At 41.5% G+C, this 26920-nt stretch overlaps 1 protein-coding gene and 1 long non-coding RNA gene across 2 annotated transcripts in view; one reads left to right on the forward strand and one right to left on the reverse strand.

The window, feature by feature from the left end:
* Positions 1 to 15609: 15609 nt before the first annotated feature.
* LOC148775174 (uncharacterized) lies at positions 15610 to 16660 on the reverse strand. Its single transcript, XR_016039637.1, has 2 exons — positions 16523 to 16660; positions 15610 to 16157 (listed from the first exon to the last, which is right to left on the reverse strand). It is a non-coding gene; the product is annotated as an uncharacterized LOC148775174 (long non-coding RNA).
* The window catches only part of DRC8 (dynein regulatory complex subunit 8), a 135946-nt gene continuing 124869 nt past the window's right edge, over positions 15844 to 26920 (forward strand). Inside the window, exons 1-2 of the mRNA XM_055419733.2 lie at positions 15844 to 16058; positions 16480 to 16598. Of these exons, the coding sequence (XP_055275708.2) occupies positions 15844 to 16058; positions 16480 to 16598 (334 nt within the window). The remainder of the gene's footprint in view (positions 16059 to 16479; positions 16599 to 26920) is intronic.

The raw sequence follows: 26920 nt of genomic DNA on the forward strand, positions 1-26920 counted from the left end.
AGAGCCAACAGTCTCCCCCGAAGGCATGTGTAATGCATTGCTGCTCTTCAACATACCACCTCAAGACCAAGCAGACAGAGACACACCCGTCAAAGCTAATATTCTGTTAAACAGTTACCAGGACTCACTCATGGGGTTCCAGCAGATGTCTGAGGACGCCTAGGGGCAAAAGGCCCCAACTGAAAGGTCTGGCAGTTGTTCAAATGCCACATCAGGTTGCTACACCATTTTTCAACCATGTGAATTTAAACTGCCCAGGTCAAACAGTTTGAGGAGCAATGTAGTGATTCTTTAACTAGCACGTGTCTTCCAAGTTCTTTGATCTTTTCTTTTTTAAGACAGGAAGAAACTCAGAATAATAAGAGCAATAACTGCCTTTTACTGTATTGCTTTGTGCCAGACACTTAGTGCCTAGTTGTTTAACTGCTCAGTTGTGTCTGACTCTTTTGTGACCCCATGGACTGCAGTCCACCAGGCTCCTCCGTCCATGGGATTTCCCAGGCAAGAATACTGGAGCGGGTTGCCACTTCCTTTGCCAGGGGATCTTTCCAACCCAGGGATCAAACCTGCATCTCCTGCATTGCAGGTAGATTCTTTACTGCTGAGCCGCCAGGAAAGTCCAAGAGACCTAGTATCCTACACCAACCCAATATTTCTTCATAACAACTCAGCAAGGAAGTATTATTCTCATTTTACAAATGAAAAAGTTTTGGCTCAAAGAAATTAGGTAGTTTGTCCAAGTTCATGTAGATAATAAGTGGCAAAAATAAGATTTGAACTCAGGACTAACTGGCATTAATACCCATGCTCATTTCATTCAACACAGCCTTATAATGACATGGAGAGGTACCATATGCTTGTAAGGCAAGAAGTCTTTAGCAATACAAGATTTTGTGTTGTTGTTAGAAAATGAGAAAAACATTAAAGCACAGAGTCTGTTGCCTGGTATACAGTAGGAACTCAGTATATGTTTATTTAAAAAAAATCCTTAATCTTACATCCTGGAACATGTGCAGTGGAGTGGGACAGGCACACAGTGGTCTTCTAAGGGCTTTAAATGGGTTCTAGGGATGACTATTATATATTTAAAAATAACAACACTCACATGGCTCCATGTTAAGTCAGTTGGCCGAGATAAAAATAGTTTCTAAACATAGAAAGAGCAGAAATTCAATCTAAGATACCAAGTCATGGAAAGCAGTGACAGAGGTTGCAACAACAACAAAGAAAAGAACACACATAAACTGATTATGCATTTGCACAAAAGTATCTATCCTCCATCTAGATTCAGTACATCTCTTCTCTACAGCAGAAAATACATACAGACATGCACATATCTACATATACAAATAAATAAACTAAGATGATATATTCTTAAAAAAAAATTCTTCTATTTTTTGGCTGCACTGTGCTGCTTATGGGATCTTAGTTCCCTGACTAGGGATTGAACCCATGCCACTTGCAGTGGAAACGTGGAGTCCTAACCACTGTAGGCAAGGGAAAAACCAAAGATAATATATTCTGGTTTTACTTGTCTGCAATAACATTATTTACAAACCTATTAATTTTGGGGCTTCAGTACTTATTCACACATAACAAATATACTATAGGGCTTCCCAGGAGGTTCAGGGATAAAGTCTGCCTGTCAGTGCAGGAGACGTTGTTTGATCCCTGGGTCGGGAAGATCAGATGGAGTGGGAAATGGCAACCCACTCCAGTATTCTTATCTGGAAAATCCCATGGACAGAGGAGCCTAACGGGCTACAGTCCATGGGGTCACAAAGAGTCAGACACGACAGTGAGACTGGCCTACTGTTAGATACGCTACCGTAAAATGAATTTTCTTAAAATCTTTAGGTGGAGGAAAGAGGACAGTTAATGTTTAAAATGTTAGGGGTGCAGATGCACACATGGCTAGACTGGTATATAACTAGCAAGGATGGGGACAGAAGCTACATTCATAACTGTTCCCTCTGTGCCAGTAGATTTACAGTGGCAGACTTAGAAAGTTGGGTTAACATTATGTCATCTGAAACCGTGAAAGCTGGTATGCCAGATAAAAACTCTTGTCACTGTGCCCAGGACTCATTCCCCAGGACCACAGTGGCTTTCAGGAGATGGGATGAAGCTTAGGGCCTCCTTTGGTGCCCTACTTTTAAAATGTTGTCTGGAGCACACAGTTAGTTGCTAGGGTGCCCCAGTTGTAGGCATGATTATTTAGGGAAGAAGCCCTGAAATGTGTGTCTTTAAATCATGTAATTTTATTCCATGAACATCAAGAAGAGAATGACAGATAGGTATTATGTATTATAGCATAAGTTATATATTAGATGTAAGCTATGTATTATAACTTGAAGTAATGGCACATCACATCAAGCAAATCTTTCTGTAAGAATACAAACACCGAAATAGATACATTTGGGGAACACATTTTTGGAGTAACAATATAAAGGATTAAAAAAAAACTCACAGAAGGACTTGCTATAAAATTGATTTACAAATTTAGGAACATTATTTGTAGATCATGATGCAAAATAGGAGAATTAGGGACAAAAACAGAGAGAGTAGTTAACAGCACAGGTTTTGGGGTCAGGCTACCTGAGTTCATGTCTCAGTTTGGTCAAAAGACACAGAATCTCACTTCTCTGGGCCACAGTTTTCTAAAACATCAAATAGGAATAATCATAGTATATAACTCATAGGATCATTGTGAGTGTTAAAGTCCTATATGCTAGCTATGGGCCTAGCACCCAGCAATTCTGAATATAGTAACAGAGGTGATAGATATTACTAAGTACCTGAGAAAAGTGGATTACTATAATCAAGTACTCCCTGGTGGCTCAGTGGTAAAGACTCCGCCTACAGTGCACGTGACACAGGAGATTTGGGTTCAATCCCTGGTTGGGAAGATCCCCTTGAGGAGGAGATGACAACCCACTCCAGTATTCTTGCTGGGAGAATCCCACGGAGAGAGGAGCCTGATGGGCTGTGGTCCATGGAGTCTCAAAGAATCAGACACAACTGAAGCAACTAAGCACAGCGCAAGGGGAAAAAAGACAGATTTTGGTTTCTGGCAAAGAAACAATACACATTCATCAGCGAAAATTATCCAGACTTAAATAGAAGGTTATTAAATGGACGTTTAACTACAGGACATTGCCTGGAATAGCAGATATTTTCAATGGCAGCTTGGTACACACAGACTTAATTATTAAAGTGAGGCATCTTTTGTCCACTCTCCAAAAGAGTGCTATATTCTAAATTATGGTTGGGAACTGAGACATCATCCAAGTTCTTTTCCTTCTAACGTACATGAGAAGGGCATGGAAAAGCCAGAAAAATGGATGGATGAAAGAATTTCAAATGACTGATACTTTAAGTGTATCTTTACCAGAATGGGATCATGGTTTATTTTTAATTAGCTTTTTTCAATTCTTGCTTAACAGGTTTTTATTTCAGGCTTTGGGCAAAGACGGCTTCCCTGGTGGCTCAGACAGTAAAGAATCTGCCTGCAATGCTGGAAACCCAGGTTCGATCCCTGGGTTGGGAAGATCCCTTGGAGAAGGGAATGGCAACCCACTCCAGTATTCTTGCCTGGAGAATTCCGTGGATAAAGGAGCCTGGTGGGCTACAATCCATGGAGTTGCAAAGGGTAGGACACAAAGGAACGACTAACACTTTCACTTTTGCTTTGGCAAAGATACATGACTTATGGAGAAGAATAAGATGCATTACTCATTTTGGCCTTATACGTTCCACACATGTATTAAAGTAAGAGTCACATGCCTTGGATACTTAAGGTGACAGAGGAAGCTTTATGTGAAAATGACAGTCAAATGTCTCCTTCCCAATTAAAAGCCAGTTCAGTTGATGCCGTGCAGAATGGGATTGCTTAATGATAGAGTCATGACAGCATTTTACTTGCGAAAGAGCTATGAATTCACTTAAACACTAGGATAAGTTTGGGATAATTTGTCAAGTTACAAGCCATATAATGTAAGGAAACTGTTAGAGCCTGAAAAACTTTAAGACAGGTTTAATCAGCCCTTTCTTTTATTCACAAATTGGCCCAGCAGATTTTGTCTGATTTCCAGATATAGTGAAGTTATTTTGGAATTAGATTTAATCGCTCTGCTCTGTGTCTCTAACCTCTTGGCATTTCTCTAATACGATATTTTTCTTACTGTATTGTCTTCTTCCTGTAAATTCTAAGGTTATTTAATTGAGCCAAATTATGGAGTACAGATTACAAAAAAGAATTGTGGGACAGAGCCCCACTTGAACAAATTTCTCAAGTGAATTAGTACATTAATTAATCCAGGGTTTCCCAAAACTTATTCAGTTATTTATTTATTTTGGCTGCACTGTATGGCTTGTGGAATCTTAGTTCCTCGGGTCCTTGGCAGTGAAAACACGGAGTCCTAACCACTGGACCACTGAGAAGTCCATGCCCTTTACTTCTGATTTTTGTCATATGCCTGTTACTTGTATGCTGCTGCTGCTAAGTCGCTTCAGTCGTGTCCGACTCTGTGCGACTCCATAGACGGCAGCTCACCAGGCTCCCCCGTCCCTGGGATTCTCCAGGCAAGAACACCGGAGTGGGTTGCCATTTCCTTCTCCAATGCATCAAAGTGAAAAGTGAAAGTGAAGCTGCTCAGTCGTGTCCGACTCTCAGCGACCCCATGGACTGCAGCCTACTAGGCTCCTCCGCCCATGGGATTTTCCAGGCAAGAGTACTGGAGTGGGTTATATAATTAGATACTTAACATTTTTCTTAATTTCACATAAATCGACTAATTTTAAAATCAATTTGTCTTAAACAATGATATTTGTGAAATCATGGATCTGAGGTACTAGGCTTTTAATACACATTCAAGTAGAAACAGAACTTAGTAAAAAAAAAAGAAAAATACACGCACATATTTGAGCCCTTGGGAACAAGGGATTAAAAAATTAATTCACACAGGTAAAGAGACCCAGCCAAAGCCACCAGCCAAGGGAAGTTAGGGGCAGAACCTCAGTATATAGTTTCATGTTTTAAGTTTAGTGTTTCCTTTATCATGTTTGGTGGCAAATTGTACCCCCAACTAGCTGAGTAGCTCTTTAAATATGGGAATGCCTACCAAATAAAATAACTTTAGTCTGTGTGTAAATGGTGCCAAAGAAATTCTGTCAGTAGCCAATAGGTCCAATTGCTTAAGCTCACTAGAGTACTTATTTTCTTAATCACCAAGCAATAGTTGTCTTCAATTATTCAAATGTGATAGAATATATTAATAAAGGATTTTAATAATAGGGGAAAGTGGGTGTAGAGTGAGCTTAAAAAGAGGTATATGGGAACTCGACTTTTTGCTTAATATTCCTGTACACCTAAAACTGCTCCAAAAAATAAAGGTTATTGATAAAAACAAAGAATGGTATTGAGGCCAGTTGTTTAAAACTGCTTTTATTTCTAGCTGATATCTTTCTTATTCATTTTAACAGTAGTGTTTTGCTATGGGTATGTTGAAGCATTCATTGCCAGGATAACTCAATACCAGACAGAGATGTGAGTATAATAGATCTGGATGGCACATAGGTGTAGGCACCCTGGATTGGTTACAAAATTTGCCTTTTACATTGTCAAGATAAGATAGTAATCCTATTTAACATGTTTGATCCTCAAATTCTCTTCGTGCTTTTATTAGGTAAGTGATACTTAATGGAAGAGATCATAATTCTCATTCTGAAATTTCAAAGCCTAAGTGGTAAAAATGCTATACCCATTTTAGAGAAATGGAGGCATAGAAGTCTAATAAATATGCCACAGAAATTCTAGCAACAGATATTCCTAAATAACACTAGAGCAAAAATAGAAATAAAATTCAAAATTCTTGGGCCTGGCCATCACATTATGCTGTTCCTTCTTAAAGAGATTATTAAAAAAAAAAAAAATACCCAGTGTTAAGAAAAAACAGAATTTGTTGGGCACTTGTATCACTCACATTTTAAAAAGAAGGCCATGGAAGGGAGGTTCAAAAGGGAGGGGATATATGTATACCTATGGCTGATTCATGTTGAGGTTTGACAGAAAACAACAAAATTCTATAAAGCAATTATCCTTCAATAAAAAAATAAATTAACTTAAAAAAAGAGAAGGTCATTAAAAAGAAGATATACTTTAACCCTTATTTCTGTATAGTAGTAGTAGTGTTAGTATCTCAGTCGTGTCCGACTCTTTGCGATCCCATGGACTGTAGCCTGAGAGGCTCCTCTGTCCAAGGGATTCTCCAGGTAAGAATACTGGAGTGGAATGCCATTCCCTTGTCCAGAGGATCTCCCGACCCAGGGATCAAACCCTGATTCTTTACTGTTTGAGCTACAGGGAAGACTTCCATTTTTGTATAGGCATAGTTATTTAAGATCATCTAGGAAGGGCTTTACCCACTCCAGTACTCTTGCCTGGAAAATCCCATGGACGGAGGAGCCTGGAAGGCTGCAGTCCATGGGGTTGCTGAGGGTCGGACACGACTGAGCGACTTCACTTTCACTTTTCACTTTCATGCACTGGAGAAGGAAATGGCAACCCACTCCAGTGTTCTTGCCTGGAGAATCCCAGGGACAAGGGAGCCTGGTGGGCTGCCATCTATGGGATTGTACAGAGTCTGACACGACTGAAGTGACTTGGCAGCAGCAGCAGCAGCAGGAAGGGCTTTATGTTTGTGGACATCAATTTTTAAAATATTTATTACATTCTTGGTTGTATATTTTTTTCTATAAAAAACATGGATTCTTGATTACAATATACACTCCTCTATGAGATATAAGCCATGTGTGTGCATGCATGCAAAGTCACTTCAGTTGTATCTGACTCAGTGGCCCTATGGACTGTAGCCCACCAGGCTCCTCTGTCCATGGGATTTCCCAGGCAAGAATACTGATTGCTGTTGTTCAGTCACTCAGTCACGTCCAACTCTTTGTGACCCCATGGACTGCCTGTCTTTCCCTGTCCTCTACCAACTCCTGGAGTTTTCTCAAACTCATGTCCATTGGGTCGGTGATGCCATCCAACCATCTTGTCCTCTGTCAGCTCCTTCTCCTCCTGCTTTCAATCTTTCCCAGCATCAGGTCTTTTCTAATGAGTCAGCTCTTCACATCAGGTGGGCAAGAAATACTGGAGTGGGTTGCCATGCCCTCCCTGCAGGGGATCTTCCCAACCCAGGGAATTTGTCAGGTGAGTTCTGTACCACTAGCCCACCTGGGAAGCCCAGTATAAGCCATAGTTAGTAAATTTCTATTTAATATTCTACTTAAAGGTCTACGAAGTCAAAAGCCTTGGAACCCACTCCAGGCACTGAAATAAAACAGTCTAAAGAACGACTTCCCTGGTGCTCCAGTGATTAAGACTCCAAGGTTCCAAGGGAGGGAGCACAGGTTCAATCCCTGGTTGGGGACTAAAATTCTGCATGCTCTGTGGCACAGCCTTAAAAAAAAAAAATCCAGTGAATGTGCATATGTGTTCAGTTGCTCAGTCGTGTCCAACTCTTTGGACCCCATGGACTGTGGCCCACCAGGCTCTTCTGTCCGCTGGAATTTTCCAGGCAAGAATACTGGAGTGGGCTGCCATTTCCTACTTCAGGGGATCTTTACAATGCAGGGATTGAACTCTTGTCTTTTGTATCCCGTGCACTGGCAGGCAAATTCTTTACCACTGAGCCACCTGGGAAACCCAACCTAGCGAATAGACTTAGTCAAAGTAGTTAAATTTGCAACTACTTATCTTCTGGATAAAAGACTATTAGTTCAATCCAATGACACATTTCTGTGGTGTTCTGGATAACTAATAATTGATCACTATTGTAGATACAAACTGTTGTTGGGTACACAGACTATGGGAAGGGTCTGGTATACACTCTCCATCATATGAAGGAGAAAGTAGGTGGGTGGGTATTACAGTTTTGTGGACCAGTAATTTAGTAAACTTCAGGACAAAAAGATTAGATGACAAAAAACCCAAACCCCCCAAATTGCTAGTTTATTTATTTAGTATTTTGGTCAGGCCACACAGCTTGTGGGATCTTAGATCTCTGACGAGGGATTGAACCCAGGCCCCACCAGTGAAAGCATTAAGTCCTAACCACTGGGATGCCAGGGAAGTCTCAAAAGACTGCCAGTTTAAAACTGCCAGCTCTAAGGACTTCCCTGGCAGTCCAGTAGTTTAGACTCTCCTCTTCCACAGCAGAGGGCACGGGTTCAGTCCCTGTTGGGGGCAATAAGATCCTGCATGCTGTGTGGCTCAGCCAAAAAATAACTACACAAATGGTAAAACTACCAGCTTTAAAAGTATTTCAGCAAATGGAAAGCAGCTATCAGCTATCATGTTTGTGTACTCCCTATTGAGCCTAACAGGCTGTCTTGCACCCAGGACATAAAATATTCATAAATATTTTCTGATAACTGTGGGAAACTTCCTTCTCCAGGAAAGGAGAGGGAGGCTGAAATGAACAAGATCATGCCTCCTACCCAGGAGTTTGCAGCTGCTGTTCTTATACTATTTGGTGAGGAAGAATTGTGAACATGTAGGAAGAAACAAGAGGGACTGGAGAACTAGGTAAACCCTTCCCCAGTTAACAGCTTTCCCTTGGCTTAGTCACCCTGCCCCCACTCTCGGTATATAATTGACTTTCCCTTCCCCTCCAAGCCTTCCTAAAAATAACTTCTTGACTCTCTTTCCTGTCACCACTATTCACTCCCAATCTCACACCTTCCCTTACCTTCTTGAAAATATAGTTAACTTCAAAAAGAAAAAAAAAAAAGGATAAAGAAAACCCCAGCAGAATCTATGAAGATTTAAAAATCTGTTTATGTTAGTATCATTTTGTTTAGTGATGTTCCCTCTTGGGGTTGCAGTTGCAGTTCTAGGGAAGTTACTAGGTAATGTGGAACTTTATCAAGGAGTTAGCTTCCAATGCGTGAGAGTGTGTAGTCTCAACTGCTTGCTACTCTCAGGCATTTTATTAAGTGTAAACAACCATAATCACAGGCCAGGCCTACAAAGTCAAGATGAGGCACCGTACTGAGTCATTTTCTGCTCAGTTCTAAAGATGCAAACAGTACTGGAATTATCTATGATACAAAATGATAGCACAAATTTACTTTTCAGTATCTGAAACTGAAAAATCCATATGTCTCTCAAAGACAAGTATCAGGACTTCCCTGGTGATGCAATATAAGAGTCTGCCTGCCATTGCAGTGGACATGGGCTCGACTCCTGGTTTGGGAGGACCCCACAGGCCGAGGAGCAGCTAAGCCAGTGGACCACAACTACTGAGCCCACGTGCTTCAACTACTGAAGTTCGTGGTTTGCCTAGAGCCTGTGCTCTGTACCAGGAGAAGCCCATGTACCGCCGCTGGAGAGTAGCTCCCACTCTCCACAGCTAAAGAAAGCTCGAGAGCAGCAACAAAGACCCAGCACAACCAAAGGGGGAAAAAAGAAATATGATATTCATATGTGGAATCTATTTTTTAAAAAATGGTTCAAATGAACTTATTTACAAAATAGAAACAGACTTATAGACATCGAAAACAAACTTATGGTTACCAAAGGGGAAACATGGTGGAGAGGGATAAATCAGGAGCTTGGGATTAACATGCACACAATACTACATATAAGATAGATATAATCAGGAAATAAAAAAGATAACAGGGACCTACTGTATAGCACAGGGAACGCTACTCAGTATTCTGTGATTATCTATATAAGAAAACAATCTGAAAAAAGAATGAATGCATGCATATTTTTAACTGAACCACTTTGCTATATACCCCAAACTAACACAATATTGTAAATCAACTATAATCCAAAAACAAAAATTCTGTGTCAATATAAAACTATCACTTAGAGTTTTAAAATTTTATTTATTTATTTATGTCCTGAAAGAGCTACATGGACTATCATTAATCTGTATGAGCTCTAGGAAGGAAAATTAACTACAGTAGTGGCAGTAATGGAATGGTATAGTGAAGGAAGAGCCGGGTGTGCCAGGCACACACTCTAATCTTCTCAGAGAGCATCAAGAGCTTTATGAATCAGGAACCAGGTCTGCAAAATTTTTCTAAGTTTCCAGGACATTGACAACATCCCCATTTGCCAACTTTATTATCCTATCTCTTTCTCCATATGTCAGTAGTGAAACTCTTAGCCTGCATGTTCGTATCCAGGGTGGCAGGGGAGGTGGAGATCAGGATGCGCCAGCCCCCTTCACAGTCCCTCTTCACTGCATTGGCTGGACAGGAGAGCAGTCGTGTCCCAGGGGACTGATACAGGTAGGAAATGGAAAATTCAGAATAAGATTCTGAGAGCATCTCAGGAAAGGCTTTGGGGCTCAGCAGCAGAAAAGCCACTTTTCCTCTTAGAGAAGCACTTTTGGGATCTTAACTTTTTTTTTTTTTTTTCCCATCTTTAAAAGGGAGCTATATCAGTATCCTTATAGGGTTACTTTGATGGTATAAAATATTGGGCATAGTTCCTAAAACATAGTAAGTGCTCCAAATACTATCACTATTGGCCCTAGTTTCAGAAGAGATACGCATGGCCATAGTCTAAAGAAATTAAATCAGGCCAGAAGTCAAGGGAGAAGCAGAGGTGGCCTCCATGCCCCATTTGGTCAACCATCTCCTTATCTCCATGAACTGTGGTGCTGGAGAAGACTCTTGAGAGTCCCTTGGACAGCAAGGACGTCAAACAAGTTAATCCTAAAGTAAATCAACTCTGAATTAATATTCATTGGAAGGACTGACGCTGAAGTTGAAGCTCCAATACTTTGGCCATCTGCTGCGAAGAGCTGACTCATTGGAAAAAACCCTAATACTGAGAAAGATTGAAGGCAAGAGGAGAAGGGGATGACAGAGGATGAGATGGTTGGATGGCATCATCGACTCAATGAACATGAGTTTGAGCAAACTCCGGGAGATGGTAAAGGACAGGGAAGCCTGGTGTACTGCAGTCCGTGGGGTTGCAAAGAACTGGACATGACTTAGTGACTGCTGCTGCTGCTGCTAAGTCGCATCAGTTGTGTCCGACTCTGTGTGACCCCATAGACGGCAGCACACCAGGCTCCCGTCCCTGGGATCCTCCAGGCAAGAACACTGGAGTGAGTTGCCATTTCCTTCTACCTTAGATGTGGAAACCAAGGTTACAGAGGAGAAAAAATGTCTAAACTCATATAGCTAATGAGCAGTGGACTGAGGTTCAGTCCTGGGTCCATTTACTTCCTAAGGCTTAACTCTTCTGTACAGTTCCATCTCCTAATGTAAATATAGTACGAAATGAAAGTTAAGTTCAAAGATCTATTTTTGAAGCTGGAACTAAAAAACATTATTCCAAAGTTAACCACCTATATAATTCTACACCTTCCCTCTATTTTCACACTTAAGAGGAAAGAGGTTATATCAGAGATCATGAACAGTTTTTGAGTCTCTGGGTCAGTTACCAACCTGCCCCTTTCAGGTCTGATTTTCAGTGAATAAAGAACCAGAGACCCATCAAAAGTTGCTTAGCAATGAGTGTCCCTGAAAAGTGCTGCTTAGAACAGGAAATGCTTAAGCAATGAATTAAACAGTAACTTGTTGTGTCAATGTGCATTCTTAAGGAAAACAGAAAGAAATATGTACTTTTGAGAGAAGCAACGCCAGGAACCGTTATTTTTCCAAACGCTTTAAGAGTTGTGGTTTCATGTAAGATTTACTTTCAAGTTGCCCACAAGTGCTGCAGTTCCAGTTTCCTGCCCTGGGTCTCCTTGAAAAGCCTGAAGGAACTCTGGCACTGAAAATGCTCTTGTCCAGAGCCAAGGATTTAACACAATTCTCCCTCATTACCAAGGGGCCTTGAAACCTCAATCTGCTGGAAGATGGGAAAGAAAGAAAAGAAGGTGAGCAGACCACTGGGGCGTGGTAGAAGAGTAGGTTTCACCTCCTCTCCTGCCACCCAAAAGCTAGGCCTTACATTTAATTTTTTGTCCAGACAAGGGCACCATGCATGCCATTATCTGGATCCTTTCAAGTCCTTAAGGGTCTCTGCCAGTTGCTTTGGTTGATGTTTTGAAGCAGTGAAAAAAAAAAAAAGGTGAGGAAGGTGACTAATTCTGTCCAGGATTTTTGCCCTTAACATTCTTCTCTAAATATTCAGGTTACTGAATAGAATATAACAATGGTATCTTACATTTATAGAGAAGCACAGTGGCTCTGGAATCAGAACTAGACTCCTTGCCAGCTCTCTTACCAACTAGCTGTGAGACCTTAAACAGGCCATTAATGTGAAGACATAGTTTTTTCATCTGTGAAATGGAGATACTATCAGCCTTAGAAGGCTTAAAAGAGATAATATATTCAAAGTATTTAGAGTTATTTTTATAATTTTAACTGTAAGAAAACTGTACCCTTATTCTATCATATTCTGATGTTTCCTTTTGAGATCACAGAGTAAGGCTACTCCCCTTATGGGTAGGGGTAGGTTAGGAACAGTGTCTTTCTTGAAGGGCTGGACATTCTTGATGTTAACCATCCAGAGAAGGATGAAAGGTACATCTTCCATTAGAAAACTGGAATGAGATCTGAGAAGTAACAACCTCCCTCTCATTTTCCTAGTCTAGAGCCCAAAGAATCTAGATATCCTTAAAGCCACTCAAGCTTGATAAGAATTAAAAATCCAAGGTGGGAAATCAGGAAGGGGCTACAAACTTAACATGAAGCTCTGTCATCTGTGTAATACCTGGAGTCAACCTCCTGTTGAAGACCTGGAAAAGCAAACTCTCCAAGTGGAAGCTGAATCTTGGGAGAGAAGGTGGGGTTTGACCCCCTAAGTACTTCTTCCTATATTAAAGTGGGGATTCTTCACAAGTTCTCTAAAATTTTCAAAGCTTTCAGTTACATCTGTTGAGTCTTATGACTCAATAAGACTTGACTTTAAGACAAGGAGCTTGGATGTTGCTATCTTCATTTCCCTAAGTTAACTAGGTTTTAAAGAGATTACATGCCTTGCCTAGAATCATGAGGTCAGTACAGGGCAATGGGTAAGGAAAATCTGGTTTAAAAAAAATTACTCTTAGTCCAAGGGGATGTCAATGATCCCCATCCTAGGAAAGTAACAGTGCTGTAACTTTTTACTATCATTTTGCATTATTCACACCACTTACCCTTTCACTTTACCAAATTTTAGGTAACTGAGTCAATTGTATTCAGAAGAAACATTTTCTGAGTCCCTCATGGGCACAGAACTCATGCCTGTATGAACAAATTTATCACACTATAAATTCAATCACGCAAAAAGACATAACCTATACATATGCCTCTGGCCCCACTCATTTGCATAGTGGGCTTTTGTCTCTTGGATAACCTTTTTTTTTTCATTTTGTGGAAAGTTTTCCAGAATAATAACAGACTTTTATGTCTAACTAGTCAACTGAAAAGTACATATTAAGCTCCTAGTATGCATCCCAAATTGGGATAGGTACTGTGGGGATACAAAAGATGTATATATTAGGATCCATCTTCAAATCTAATTGGGCGGAGTATTAATTAACATAAATATTTTTTACTCATCCAAATTTAGTGTTATCTTAAGTATGCTGTAGAAGTTGAGAATTAGAGGTTAATGCGGCTTGAAATAATCTAAAAAAAAGCTTTTCCTATCAATGTCATTGAGAAGACTAAATTCTGTCCTAGTTTTTAAAATGCACGTTATTTTTTCAAGTTTGATAGAGTTCACACATTTTATTTTTTAAATAACTTTTATTTATTTTCAGCTGTGCTAGGTTTTCGTTGTTGCATGTGGGTGTTCTCTAGTTGGAGTGAGCGGAAGCTACTCTCTAGCTGTGGAGCATTGGCTCTACAGTTGTGGCATAGACTAGTTGCCCCATGTCAGGTGAAATCTTCCAGGACCAGGGATCGAATCCATGTCCCCTGCATTGGGAGGTGGACGCTCAACCACTGGACCACCAGGAAAGCCCTAGAAATGCACATTATTTTAGACATAAACACTGAAAAGTTGTTCTAGGCAATGGAGATAATATGGACAAGTGAAACACTTCCCATCCTCAAGAGCTTATTTTGGTAGGGGGAAACAAGCAGAATCACTGTATATCAACGTGAGGGTCTGTGTGTGTGTTAGTTGTTCAGTTGTGTCTGACTCTTTGTGACCTCAGACTGTAGCCCGCCAGGCTTCTCTGTCCATGCAATTCTCCAATTCCAGGAAAATTCTCCAAGCAATAATTCTGGAGTGGATTGCCATTCCCTTCTCCAGAGGAACCTCCCAACCCAGGGATCGAACGCTGGTCTCCTGGCAGGCAGGAGGAGGTTCTTTACTATCTCCAGGCAGGCAGGCAGATTCTCTACCGTTTGAGCTACAGGGAAGTCCTTGTGAGGGTCTACAGTTTGGCTATGGTAGAACACCTCAGAAGGGGTTGACATGGAAAGCTTCAGGGAGCACACGACCTTCAAGGAGGTCACTGACCACAGGGAGGGGAAAAAACGTGTGTCTGTGGGAGGGTGAATGTTAGAGAATGTTAGAGAGGAGAGAAAGGCATTTCAGAAAAAGGAAACTGAAAGCAGCACAGGAAAAGGTATAGTGCGTAGTGAGCATGAAGACTGAAGCTGGGGTTTCCCACATTTATTTCAAAGGCCTTCATCACCTATGAAAAGAGGGTCTTGAAAAAACAAATAACTAGACCATAATGACCATGAAATTTAAATATACATGAACACTAATCATTTGTTGTTGTTCAGTCATTAAGTCACAACTAACTCTTGTGAATCCACTGAACTGTAGCCCACCAGGTTCCCCTGTCCAAGGGATTTCCCAGGCAAGAATACTGGAGTGGGTTGCCATTTCCTTCTCCAGGGGATCTTCCCAACCCAGGGATTGAATCCACATCTCCTGCATTGGCAGGTGGATTCTTTACCGCTGAGCCACCAGGGAAGTCAGTGCTAAAGATTACTCTCCTTTTTGGCATTAAGAAATTATTGTTCATGATTATACTCATTTTATATAAATATCTATCTTCTGAGCCATTTTGTGAGGATTCAGTTGTTTGTAGTCAATTTCAAAGAGAATGCTGATTGGAGCACCACAGGAATATCTTCCACTGAAAAAATACTTATTTTAATAAAGAATATTAGTTTTCTTTAGAGTTTACTGAGGGATTATAGAACCAGAATAAAAAAAAATATAAAAACTCAGCTAATCAAACCATTAAATACCTTATATTTTGAAGGCCTCTTAATATTTACAGTTAAGTTTATAAATGATTTTTACATAAAATTAAGTCATTTAAATTAATACATGCGTGCATTAAAGGGGCTTCCCTCCTGGCTCAGACAGTAAAGGATCTGCCTTCAATGTGGGACCCAGGGTTGGATCTCTGGGTCGGGAAGATCTCCTGGAGAAGGAAATGGCAACCCACTCCAGTATTCTTGCCTGGAGAATCTCAAGGACAGAGGAGCCTGGCGGGTTATAGTCCATGGGGGTCGCAAACGGTCAAACGACTGAAGCGGCTTAGCACGCACATGGACTAAAAAACCATCAAAAACTAGTTTTAAAAATACATATATTCGGTCGAACCACACCATTAGGCATATTTTTCAAAAATCATTTTAAAAAGAAAATATTCTAGTGAAATTTTACTTAAAATGAGACAAACATTTAACATGTTACAGCTTCCAAATTTCAGAAAAGCGATATGTCAAACTTTTCCCTCGGTAATTTTAGCTGGACAGCTTGTCAAATTTCACCAGTAGGAACATCTTCATGTACGTAACAGTGGACACAATACAGGCACGTCTTTGTTGCTATGAGAACCTCTATTTTGTATGAGAAATCGCAGCCTTGACGACGCAATGTTTGCGCCAATTCTACAACATGTTTTTCTACAGCGGTTCAGCTCTACCAGTAACACTCTAATGGCTCTCTGGTTTCCTTCCCGCCAGCCCACTGTTCCGTCCCAGCTCCAGCGCTCGCCCGCCGTGCAGTCCGGGTCTCTGGGAGCTGGCGGCGAGCACTGGACCGGCGAAAACGCGGCCCGGAGGTGGGGCAGAAGGGAAGGGGAGGCTGCGGCACTGCGGGTTGCTTCTGTCACCCCTCCGGAGCAGAGCTCTGCACCAGCTCTCCAGCTGCGTTTTAAAATCTGCAGTAAAAAAAAAAAAGTCGAGCCACGCCACATACTACAAACTGGGGGGACGAGGAGAGCAGTGTGTCCCCAGGTGGATCAGAATCATGGGAAAGGAGGGGTTCCGAACTTTATGATTAAATACTTCCTCCACGCCAGAAAAATCAGGGTGCAGGGCTCGGTACTGGGCAGAACAGGCTGAAGCCACCGACGCGGCTAACAGGGTCGCGGGCGCGGATCCGCGCTCCCGAGCGCCACAGGGTCCCGGCGGGAGCGTTCCTGCCCCCACCCCCGCCCCCGGGTCCCCTTCCCGCGGGCTTCGGGGCCTCCCATCCTCCAGGGCCGACTCGCCGCGGGGCCGGAGGGGGTCAGGACGCCGTGACCTAGCTCCGCCGCAGGCCTCGCCCGGGCCACGGCGCCGCAGCAAGATGGCGGACGACAGAGACAGGGACGGCACAGGTGAGAGGCGCCGCGGAGCGCAGCCCCCGCCGCCCGCCGCGACCCCGGGCCGCCGCGGGGACCCCCGCTCCGGACGGAGAGGGAGCCCCACCCTCAGGGAGAAGGCTGGCCCAGCCAGGCCGCGCCGCCCGCCCTGCGGCCGAGGCCCCCTCCCCCGGCCCCGCCTCCCCGGCCCCCATCCGCCCCGCCGCCCGCGTCGTCCCGCCTTCGGAGCCCCGGGCCTCGCTTCCAGCGCGGGTTGCCGCCGGGGCGCCGGCCTGGAGCCCCGTAATGGCGGCCTCGTTCACGGTCTCGAGGACGCCGCCTACGAGCCCGAGCTTGGGCTCTCGTTGCCGCAGGCGCCGCGCCGGCAGCTCCTCAGGCTCCGGGCCCCGGGGCGGCCTGGGCGAGGACCGAGCGGGCTGCGGGCGTGTGCCGTGCTCCTCCCCGTCTGCGGTGAAACCCCGCCCCGCCCAGCCGGCGGGCGTTTGCGGCCACCATTTTGCCCTCGTAGCGAGGACGTCGGAGGACGGCCTCGAGGTCGCCGCGACTGCGCCCGCGCCTCCAGGATCCGACGTGCGCGCGCCACCCGCCTGGCGTCTTGTCTTAAGCGAAAAACAAGACAGAACACAAAAAACTTTAATAAAGATGAAAGCGCGGACTCCAGAGGGGACGCGTAGAGCTCGGCGCGCAGGCCTGGTCTCTGCGGCGGCGGCAGAGGCGGGACTGGCCTCGGGTCGCCGGGTGGGAGGCGTTAATACGTTTTCATCATTCGGGAAAAGAAAACCCGCTTATCCATGTTTGTCAGACTGTTACGTTGTTTTAATTCACAGTTTGATTAAAAGGTTGATGCTTATTCTTTTTTTTACCATCCTCCGTTAGTTTCTCAAAAATAAGTCTTTCGGTAATGAACTCGTCGCTAAAACGTCAAGCCATTGAAACGGTAGAGGTAAACATCTTAGAAATAAAAATAATACCCCACCTTTGTTCTTTGTTTGAGTGCTTGAAACATATCAGCATACCATTTTTTTCAGCATGGAACAAAGATGTAATGATATTAAGTAATATTTACAAGTGTAGAAGCCAGCGCTGAGGTATTTAGTCAAATGTCATGGTGATCCCAGAAAAAAGGCAGAGAAACACATGGCACTGTGCCCAAAGAGCTACGTAGTGATAGCAATAATACTATTTGAATTTTTTTTTATGATTACGTTAGTCTGAAAAGCCAGACATTTTATAGGTGTTACCTTCCTAAGATGTTCTTATAATTTTATTGTGCTGTTTTAAAAGTACAAGGTACGTCCTAAGAAAATGATTACTTTTTTAATATTAGTTTTAAAACTTTCCGCAGAGGGACTTCCCTGGTGGTCCAGCGGTTAAGAATACGCCTGCCAGTGCAGGGGACACAGGTTCCATCCGCCTTGGGGAAAGATTGCAAATGCTAGGGAGCAGCTTAAGCCCCTGCGCCACAGCTACTGAGCCTGGGCTCTCCAGCAAAAAAAGCCCGGGGAATGAGACGCTCCTGCGCCCCCAATGAAAAGTAGCCCCCGCTGGCAGCAACTGGAGAAGAACCAGTGCAGCTAAAAAAAAAAAAAAAAGTTCCCCAGAAAGACCTTTATTTATTAAAATTCTTATTTACAAAAAAAAAAAAAAAGGAGGACTTTCAGAAGATAAGTTAATCGTGGATTTTTAAAAAAGATTTGACTAGGTCAGCCTGAAGAAAAGACGCACTGGATTATGCTGCATATACAATTTGTTTTTCTTCATTAAAAAAATTGATTGAAAGCTTTATTGGTTTTTCAGTTTTCAAAGATACTTTCCTATTTATAGTAAACTATTTCAGAGAAGAAACCATTCTGTCTATAGCCATAGAAGTAATTAATGACTGTTAAAATCAGACTGGGTGTCACTCATTCAGTCGACATGTGTTTAATGCCTACCATATGGAAGGCATTCTGATTAGGTTAGAACTTTGGAGGGTATTTTTTTCTCCCAAAGAAGGTGAGCTATATAAGGGAGATAAGACATTCACAAAAGGGAGAGAACAGTCAGCTGGACTGGTATGAGCAGCCCATGTGCCAGCTGCTTGCCAGGTGTGTTGTATCCCCTCCTGATGTGGGCAGCAGCCTGGTATCACTGGGAGCTTGTAAGAAGGAAGGAGCGCAGTCCTTGCCCCTGACTTAATGAATTAGACTCTGCGTTTATGCATTCCTGCCCGTGATCCACAGGCACTTTAAAGTTTGAGAGGCACTGTAACAGGTATATCTCAGTTACTCTTTACAAGGGTCTTATTAGTTAATTATAATTGCAGCTTGAAGGGCATGATGAAATAGAAGTGTGTTGTCTTGAGAATGAAATAAAGGTATGTTGTCTTAAGGATAAACTGGAGACTCATTTGCTGATAACCATCTTTGAATACACATATTTCACTCATATATTTGATTCTCTACTCTGAAGTTTCAGAAATAACACCTGACCAATTAATTAGAATAGGCTAGGCTTTGAGGATTCACTCAAGCTAACTAAACTCATAAAGAATGATGTACAAACCTGAATAATGATTTATTAATTTAAATTGGGGTATGTTGATAACATCGATCAAGAAGCTGACCTCTGCAATGTCGTATACTGTTTTATGTGTATTAAGCTTTTGTAGAGGGTAGATTTATATTTCTAAAGTTGCTTGTACATGGAATCAAGCAAAAGAGAAGGATAGTTTTGAAGGCTATATCCATTACCTTATAAGCTCAAAGAGGGTGGGGATCATTTCTTTATACTCATTGTCTTGCAAAGTGCAAAGCACATGGTAGGAGTTCAATAAATACTGTCACATTCAGATAATTTAATTAAAATTATTTGTTTTAATCAAAGCATTATTTACTGTTTCCCCAAAGATCTACACCTAAAAGCATATACAATTATTGTTAGAGATTTTTTTCCCTCTTCTTTTCAAGTAAGCTATATGCTTTTATTTCATCTGGCTCAACAAACATTTTTTTTGAGAGCCAAAAAAATTCATTGGAATGTCTTTAAAAAACAACAGCACATATATATTTTAAGTTGTTCATATTTAATCTTGAATTTTTTTTAAGTTCTAAAGGATTAAGTTTCTGGGTTGTCATATCCAGCTCTTCTTCAACATTTAGGGATTAATCTTGATACAAATAGAATATTGGTAAGAAATAGTAACAAAATCTATGATGGGCTATTTTGCTCTATTTATAAAAATTTTCTGTAAGATTATATACATTGAAATCATGCTTAATTTGTAACATTTTTGTACCTTATACATAGTATAATTTATCTTTTTTCCTAGATTAAAAAATGTAACATATATTAGCTAAAAAAAAGAACTTGAAATTCTGGAATCAAGTTGATTTTTTTTTTTAAGTACTTATTTGTTTTACTAAAAGGAGAATGTTTGCAACGGATTAGGAAAAATTATTTTTGAAGTTCTGTTATTTCTGTATAAGTTTCCTCAGCCAGAGCATTATTTTTTTTCTTTTTCTCTGTTTTGTTTAAAATGAGGAATCAATGTAGTTGTTGATTCGTTGGATCTTTAAATCTTATTTTAATGTTTCTATCTCTTAGAGACTTTTATATAGGACTGGAAGAATCTTCTATTTGTGATTAAAATCATGTCTAGGAAGCAGACTGTTTAGGAATAACATTCTAAGTTTTGGCAGGCCATTGAGCTTTGGAAAGCATGTCAGTTTTGTTTTGTTTTTTTGAATAAGACTCAGGTACTCAAAGTTCTTTCTAGGATTTATGATTTTTGTTTGTATTAAGATATTCTTTTTACTTTGCATGCTTTGATAATATTGCTTGGTAAAGTACTCCAATTCAGGAATCAGCTCCTAGATGGAAGAAGTTTTATAATTTTGTTTTGTGTTTGTTTCCCTGTATTGTGCCATTCCTCTCAAAACCCAACATTTGGAAATCTAAAGTAAAAACTGAGATTACAGGTTAATACTACTTTTTGAAAAGTGAACTGTTGATAGTACAGAGTGTAGTACAAAATAGTAGAAAATGTGAGCACTGAAGTAAGATTGAATTTAAATCATAGTTTCCTCAAGCTCTATCTGATCTTAGCCAAGATACTAAATCTAGGGATCTTCAGGTTCCTCAAATGTAAACTGGAAATAGTTATATCTATTTCATAATCTGTTGTAATGTGGACAGTATCTTCTTAGTCATTCATCATCCACCACAATGCCTGGCATTAAAGGAATGCTGAATAAATTGGAAGAAAAGTGATTGGTACATTTTAGGGAATTAGTGGCTGTTTAGTAGATCCCATATGTATGACATGAAATCTAAGTGTTCAGATCAGTAGATGAGTCGTGTCCAATTCTTTGTGACCTCATGGACTGTACCACGACAGGCTTCTCTGTCCATCACCAACTCCCAGAGCCTACTCAAACTCATGTCCATTGAGTTGGTGATGCCATCCAACCATCTCATCCTCTGTCATCCTGCTCTCCTGCCCTCAATCTTTCCCGGCATCAGGGTCTTTTCCAATGAGTCAGTTCTTTGTAGCAGGTGGCCAAAGTATTGTGGTTTCAGCTTTAGCATCAGTCCTTCCAATGAATATTCAGTATGATTTCCTTTAGGATTGACTGGTTTGATCTCCTTACAGTCCAAGGGACTCTCAAGAGTCTTCTCCAACACCACAGTTCAAAAGCATCAATTCTTTGGGGCTTAGCTTTCTTTATAGTCCAACTCTCACATCTATTCACAACTACTGGAAAAACCATAGCTTTGACTAGACGGACCTTTGTTGGCAAAGTAATGTCTCTGCTTTTTAATATACTGTCTAGGTTAGTCATAGCTTTTCTTCTGAAGAGCAAGCATCTTTTAATTTCATGGCTGCAGTCACCATCTGCAGTGATTTTGGAGTCCAAAAAAATAATAAAGACTGTCACTGTTTCCATTGTTTCCCCATCTATTTGCCATGACGTGATGGGACCAGATGCCATGATCTTAGTTTTTTGAATGTTGAGTTTGAAGCCAGCTTTTTCACTCTCCTCTTTCACTTTCATCAAGAGACTCTTTAGTTCTTCGCTTTCTGCCATGAGGGTGGTATCATCTGTGTATCTAAGGTTATTGATATTTCTCCCAGCAATCTTGATTCCAGCTTGTGGTTCATCCAGCCTGGCATTTTGCATGATCGTACTCTGCATATAAGTTAAATAAGCAGGGTGACAATATACAACCTTGAGGTACTAATTTTCCTATTTGGAACCAGTCTGTTGTTCCATGTCCAGTTCTAACTGTTGCTTCCTGACCTGCATACAAGTTTCTCAAGAGGCAGGTCAGGTGGTCTGGTATTCCCATCTCTTTCAGAATGCTCCACAGTTTATTATGATCCACACAGTCAAAGGCTTTGGCATAGTCAATGAAGCAGAAATAGATGTTTTTCTGGAACTCTCTTGCTTTCTCCGTGATCCAGCGGATGTTGGCAATTTGATCTCTGGTGCCTCTGCCTTTTCTAAAACCTGCTTGAACATCTGGGAGTTCACGGTTCACATATTGCTGAAGCCTGGCTTGGAGAATTTTGAGCATGACTTTACTAGCGTGTGAGATGAGTGCAATTGTGCGGTAGTTTGAGCATTCTTTGGCATTGCCTTTCTTTGGGATTGGAATGAAGACTGACCTCTTCCGGTCCTGTGGCCACTGCTGAGTTTTCCAAATTTGCTGGCATATTGAGTGCAGCACTTTCACAGCATCATCTTTCAAGACTTGAAATAGCTCAACTGGAATTCCATCACCTCCACTAGCTTTGTTCGTAGTGATGCTTCCTAAGGCCCACTTTCCAGGATGTCTGGCTCCAGGTGAATGATCACACCATCGTGATTATCTGGGTCGTGAAGATCTTTTCTGTACAGTTCTTCTGTGTATTATTGCAACCTCTTCTTAATATCTTTTGCTTCTGTTAGGTCCATACCACTTCTGTCCTTTATTGAGCCCATCTTTGCATGAAATGTTCCCTTGGTATCTCTAGTTTACTTGAAGAGATCTCTAGTCTTTCCCATTCTATTGTTTTCCTCTATTTCTTTGCACTGAGGAAGGCTTTCTTGTCTCCTTGCTATTCTTTGGAACTCTGCATTCAAATGGGTATATCTTTCTCTTTCTCCTTTGCTTTTAACTAGTCTTATCAAGTCCTTATGTATTTTTTTCAGACCCACTCCCACAACATACATCTTAAATTGACAAGATTGGAGTGAACAATAGAAAGATTTTACCAGACCCACTCCCATATATAATTTTAAGATGACAGGGTTAGTCAAAAGGTTCTTGTTAAGGAGAAACATGTCCTCAAGCAAGATGCTTTGTTATATTGACAAAGACTAAGCAAAGTAGAAAAGAATGTTTGTCCTTTTCTCCTTGAGAACCCCAGACCCCTTTCTCCTTCTTGAGGGCTCCGGACCCCTTTCTCCTCGGGAACCTTGGACTTCTTATCAACCTACCTAGGAACTAACTCTCTCAATAAGAGTTATATCACTTACTGTTAATTCCCTGGGATTTAGAACAGTTGTAGGATGTATTGTAGTCACTCTGTAAATACTTGTTGAAGGAATGAATGAGTGTAAAGAAATAACTTATATTTAAAATGTAGCAATAAATTTGTTGCTTAAGACCTGGGCTTGAACTTGGACACTGCTTTTCTTTTTTCCAGATTTCATTGGGCATGTCATTTAATTTCCTTAGACTTCAGTTCAAAGAGTTCTCAATCTCATCAGCACTTTGAAGTAGGCACTGGGCTAAATATTTTACATGAATTATTTTGTTTAATTCTTTGAACAAACTTATGTGAGAGAGACCTCTTTTATCCCCTTTCTACAAATGAATAACAGGGCTTGGATGGTAAGGCAGAATTCTAGTTTCCGCTCCAACACTAAGAGCTTGGAAGTCATCACCCCTGTTGCCGTAAACTGGAAGAAATACTTAGTAATTTTGGCAAATAGTTGAAGGCTATGTGGAAGCTGTGCTAGTGAGAAACTTCTGGAAACCTACAGTCTTAGGAAGTTCCTCATATTTTTTTGGGTTTTACTTCCAGGAACCCTACCAGGTTATCTGGTAAAGGGACAGGAAAGACCTCTTGATTGCTCTAGCAGGCAGAGGGGGAAGGTAACCGTTTTGAAATCTCCAGAACATTCTTCATAAAAAGATCTGCTTTCCAGAGGGAAAAGACGTTACCAGAGCCCTGTCCTACCTATCTGTGTTTAGCCAGCCACAGTGCCCCATAGCCTTCTTATCTCATCTAAGAGGATGGGGAGAAGCTAAAAAACAGTTATAAGGGTCACATTCCAGAAACTCTGGTCTATTAAAAAAAAATTAATCATGAGATTATAGATTGCTTTTCAGTTCACTCACACCTTATCACCACATAAACAGGACTCAGTGTAATACCAGTGTTTTACAACCGAAAAATGTAAATGCAGACTGTATCTGAGGAGGAATTCTGACAGGAACCTGGCACTAGAGCTACAGGAAACAGTAAACACACCCTCCTGTGTGCTCAGTCGCTCAGTCATGTCAACTCTCTGTGACGCCATGGACTGTAGCCCGCCAGGCTCCTCTGTCCATGGGGATTCTCCCAAGGATACTGGAGTGGGTTGCCATGCCCTCCTCCAGGGGATCTTCCCCACCCAGGGATCGAACCTGTCTCCTCCACTGGCAGGTGGGTTCTTTACCATTAGTACCATCTGGGAAGCTCGAACACACCCTATTCCTAGTCAAACTGGCATAAAGCTTCATGCTAATGACCTTCTATCTCATTTCTTACTGCCTGATGCATCAGATATGTTTTTTAACAAGAAGTTACAAGGCATGAAAGATAAGAGAAACAACCTGAAGAGAAAGGAAGTATCAGAAAACCAGACTCAGGTACACTGTACAAATTTTGGAATTATCAGATAAAGAATTTAACAAGTATGACTAATATGTTAAGGGCTGCAATGGAAAAAGTAGACAACATGCAAGAACAGATGAGTTAAGCGATGAAAGCTCCAAGAAAGAAAAAGAAGTATTAGAGACCAAATGCACTGTAATGGAAATGAAAGAATGCCTTTGATGGGCCTATCAGTAGACTTAACGTGACTGCGGAAAGAATCATTGAGGTTGAAGATGATGCCACTGGACACTTCCCAAACTGAAATGCAGAGAGAGAAAATGAAAAACCAAAGAAAAATCACAACATCCAAGAACTGGGACAATTTTAAAAGGTCTAAGATACACATAATTGGAATTACCAGAAGAAAAGGAATCAAAGAATGAAGCACAAGAAATACTTGAAATAATAACAGCCAAGTGGAGAGAGGTCCCTGGCAGTCCAGTGATTAAAACTCCGCACTCCCAATACAAGGGGACCCAGGTTCGATCCCAGGTCAGGAAACTAAATCCCACATGCTAGAACTAAGACTTAGTGCGACTAAATAAAATAAATACATGTAAATATTAAAAAAAAAATGGCCAAGAATTTTCCAAAAGTAATGACAGACACCAAATCAGATCCAGGAAACCCACTGAACACCAAAAAGCTATGCCTAGGTATATTATATTTCAAACTGCAGAAAACCAAAGATAACAAGAAAATCCTAAAAGAAGTCAGAAAAAAAGTAAGAAGCCTTACCTAGGCTTCTTGTCAGAAACTGTGTAAAGCAGGAGAGAGTGGACTGAAGTAGTACTGAAAGACAGGTAAAGCAGTATGACCAAGGCCAGCCACTTAGCTAACTGCTGAAACAAGGACTCATGTTCAAGTCTGTCTGACTCCAAAGCCAATGCTCTTAGCCTCTATACCCCGCATAGAGAAGTCAAGGGGAATTTTATTATAAAAGGAAGGAAAACTTGGCCCATGATCTCCTTATCTGGAGCAATATTTCCGAAACTTTAATGAACTAGCCCTCATCTGGAGGGCTAGTTAAACCACAGATTGCTAAGCACCATTCCGAGAGCTTCTGAACCCGTAAGTCTGGGGCTGGTGGGTTGAGGGTAGGCTTTTGAAAATCTGCATTTCTAACAAAGGTACTGGAAGATGAGGATGCTATTAAAAACCATTGATCTAGAATCTAGGGTAAAGTTTCAATGTATTTCCTTCTAGGTTTTTTCTAGACAGATTTGTATTTTGTTTTGTTTTACGGATTTGAGATTACGTTGTATATAATTTTATATCCAGCTTCTGTACTTACTATTATAAGCACTTTTTCATGTCATCAGTATTTCTCAGCATTATTTTTAATACCTGCTGTGGAAAATTCTGAAAGAGATGGGAATACCAGACCACCTGACCTGCCTCTTGAGAAACCTGTATGCAGGTCAGGAAGCAACAGTTAGAACTGGACATGGAACAACAGACTGGTTCCAAATAGGAAAAGGAGTACTTCAAGGTTGTATATTGTCACCCTGCTTATTTAACTTATATGCAGAGTACACCATGAGGAACGCTGGGCTGGAAGAAGCACAAGCTGGAATCAAGATTGCCAGGAGAAATATCAAGAACCTCAGATATGCAGATGACACCACCCTTATGGCAGAAAGTGAAGAGGAACTCAAAAGCCTCTTGATGAAAGTGAAAGAGGAGAGTGAAAACGTTGGCTTGAAGCTAAACATTCAGAAAACAAAGATCATGGCATCTGGTCCCATCACTTCATGGGAAATAGATGGGGAAACAGTGGAAACAGTGTCAGACTTTATTTTTCTGGGCTCCAAAATCACTGCGGATGCTGATTGCAGCCAGGAAATTAAAAGACGCTTACTCCTTGGAAGGAAAGTTATGACTAACCTTGATAGTATATTAAAAAGCAGAGACATTACTTTGCCAACCAAGGTCCGTCTAGTCAAGGCTATGGTTTTTTCCGTGGTCATGTATGGATGTGAGAGTTGGACTGTGAAGAAAGCTGATCGCTGAAGAATTTATGCTTTTGAACTGTGGTGCTGGAGAAGACTCTTGAGAGTCCCTTGGACTGCAAGGAGATCCAACCAGTCCATTCTAAAGGAGATAATCCTGGGTGTTCATTGGAAGGACTGATGCTGAAGCTGAAACTGCAATACTTTGGCCACCTCATGCGACGAGTTGACTCACTGGAAAAGACTCTGATGCTGGGAGGGATTGGGGGTGGGAGGAGACGGGGACAACAGAGAATGAGATGGCTGGATGGCATCACCGACTTGATGGACATGAGTTTGAGTGAACTCCGGGAGTTGGTGGTGGACAGGGAGGCCTGGCGTGCTGTGATTCATGGGGTCGCAGAGAGTTGGACACGACTGGGCGACTGAACTGAACTGAGTGACTGAACTGAACTGAACTGAAACTTTCCCTGACTATTGGATGTCTATCTGTG

The sequence above is a fragment of the Moschus berezovskii genome, chromosome 17, assembly GCF_049115385.1.
Source record: "Moschus berezovskii isolate FMDL1 chromosome 17, NW_MosBer_1.0, whole genome shotgun sequence".
NCBI lineage: Eukaryota > Metazoa > Chordata > Mammalia > Artiodactyla > Moschidae > Moschus > Moschus berezovskii.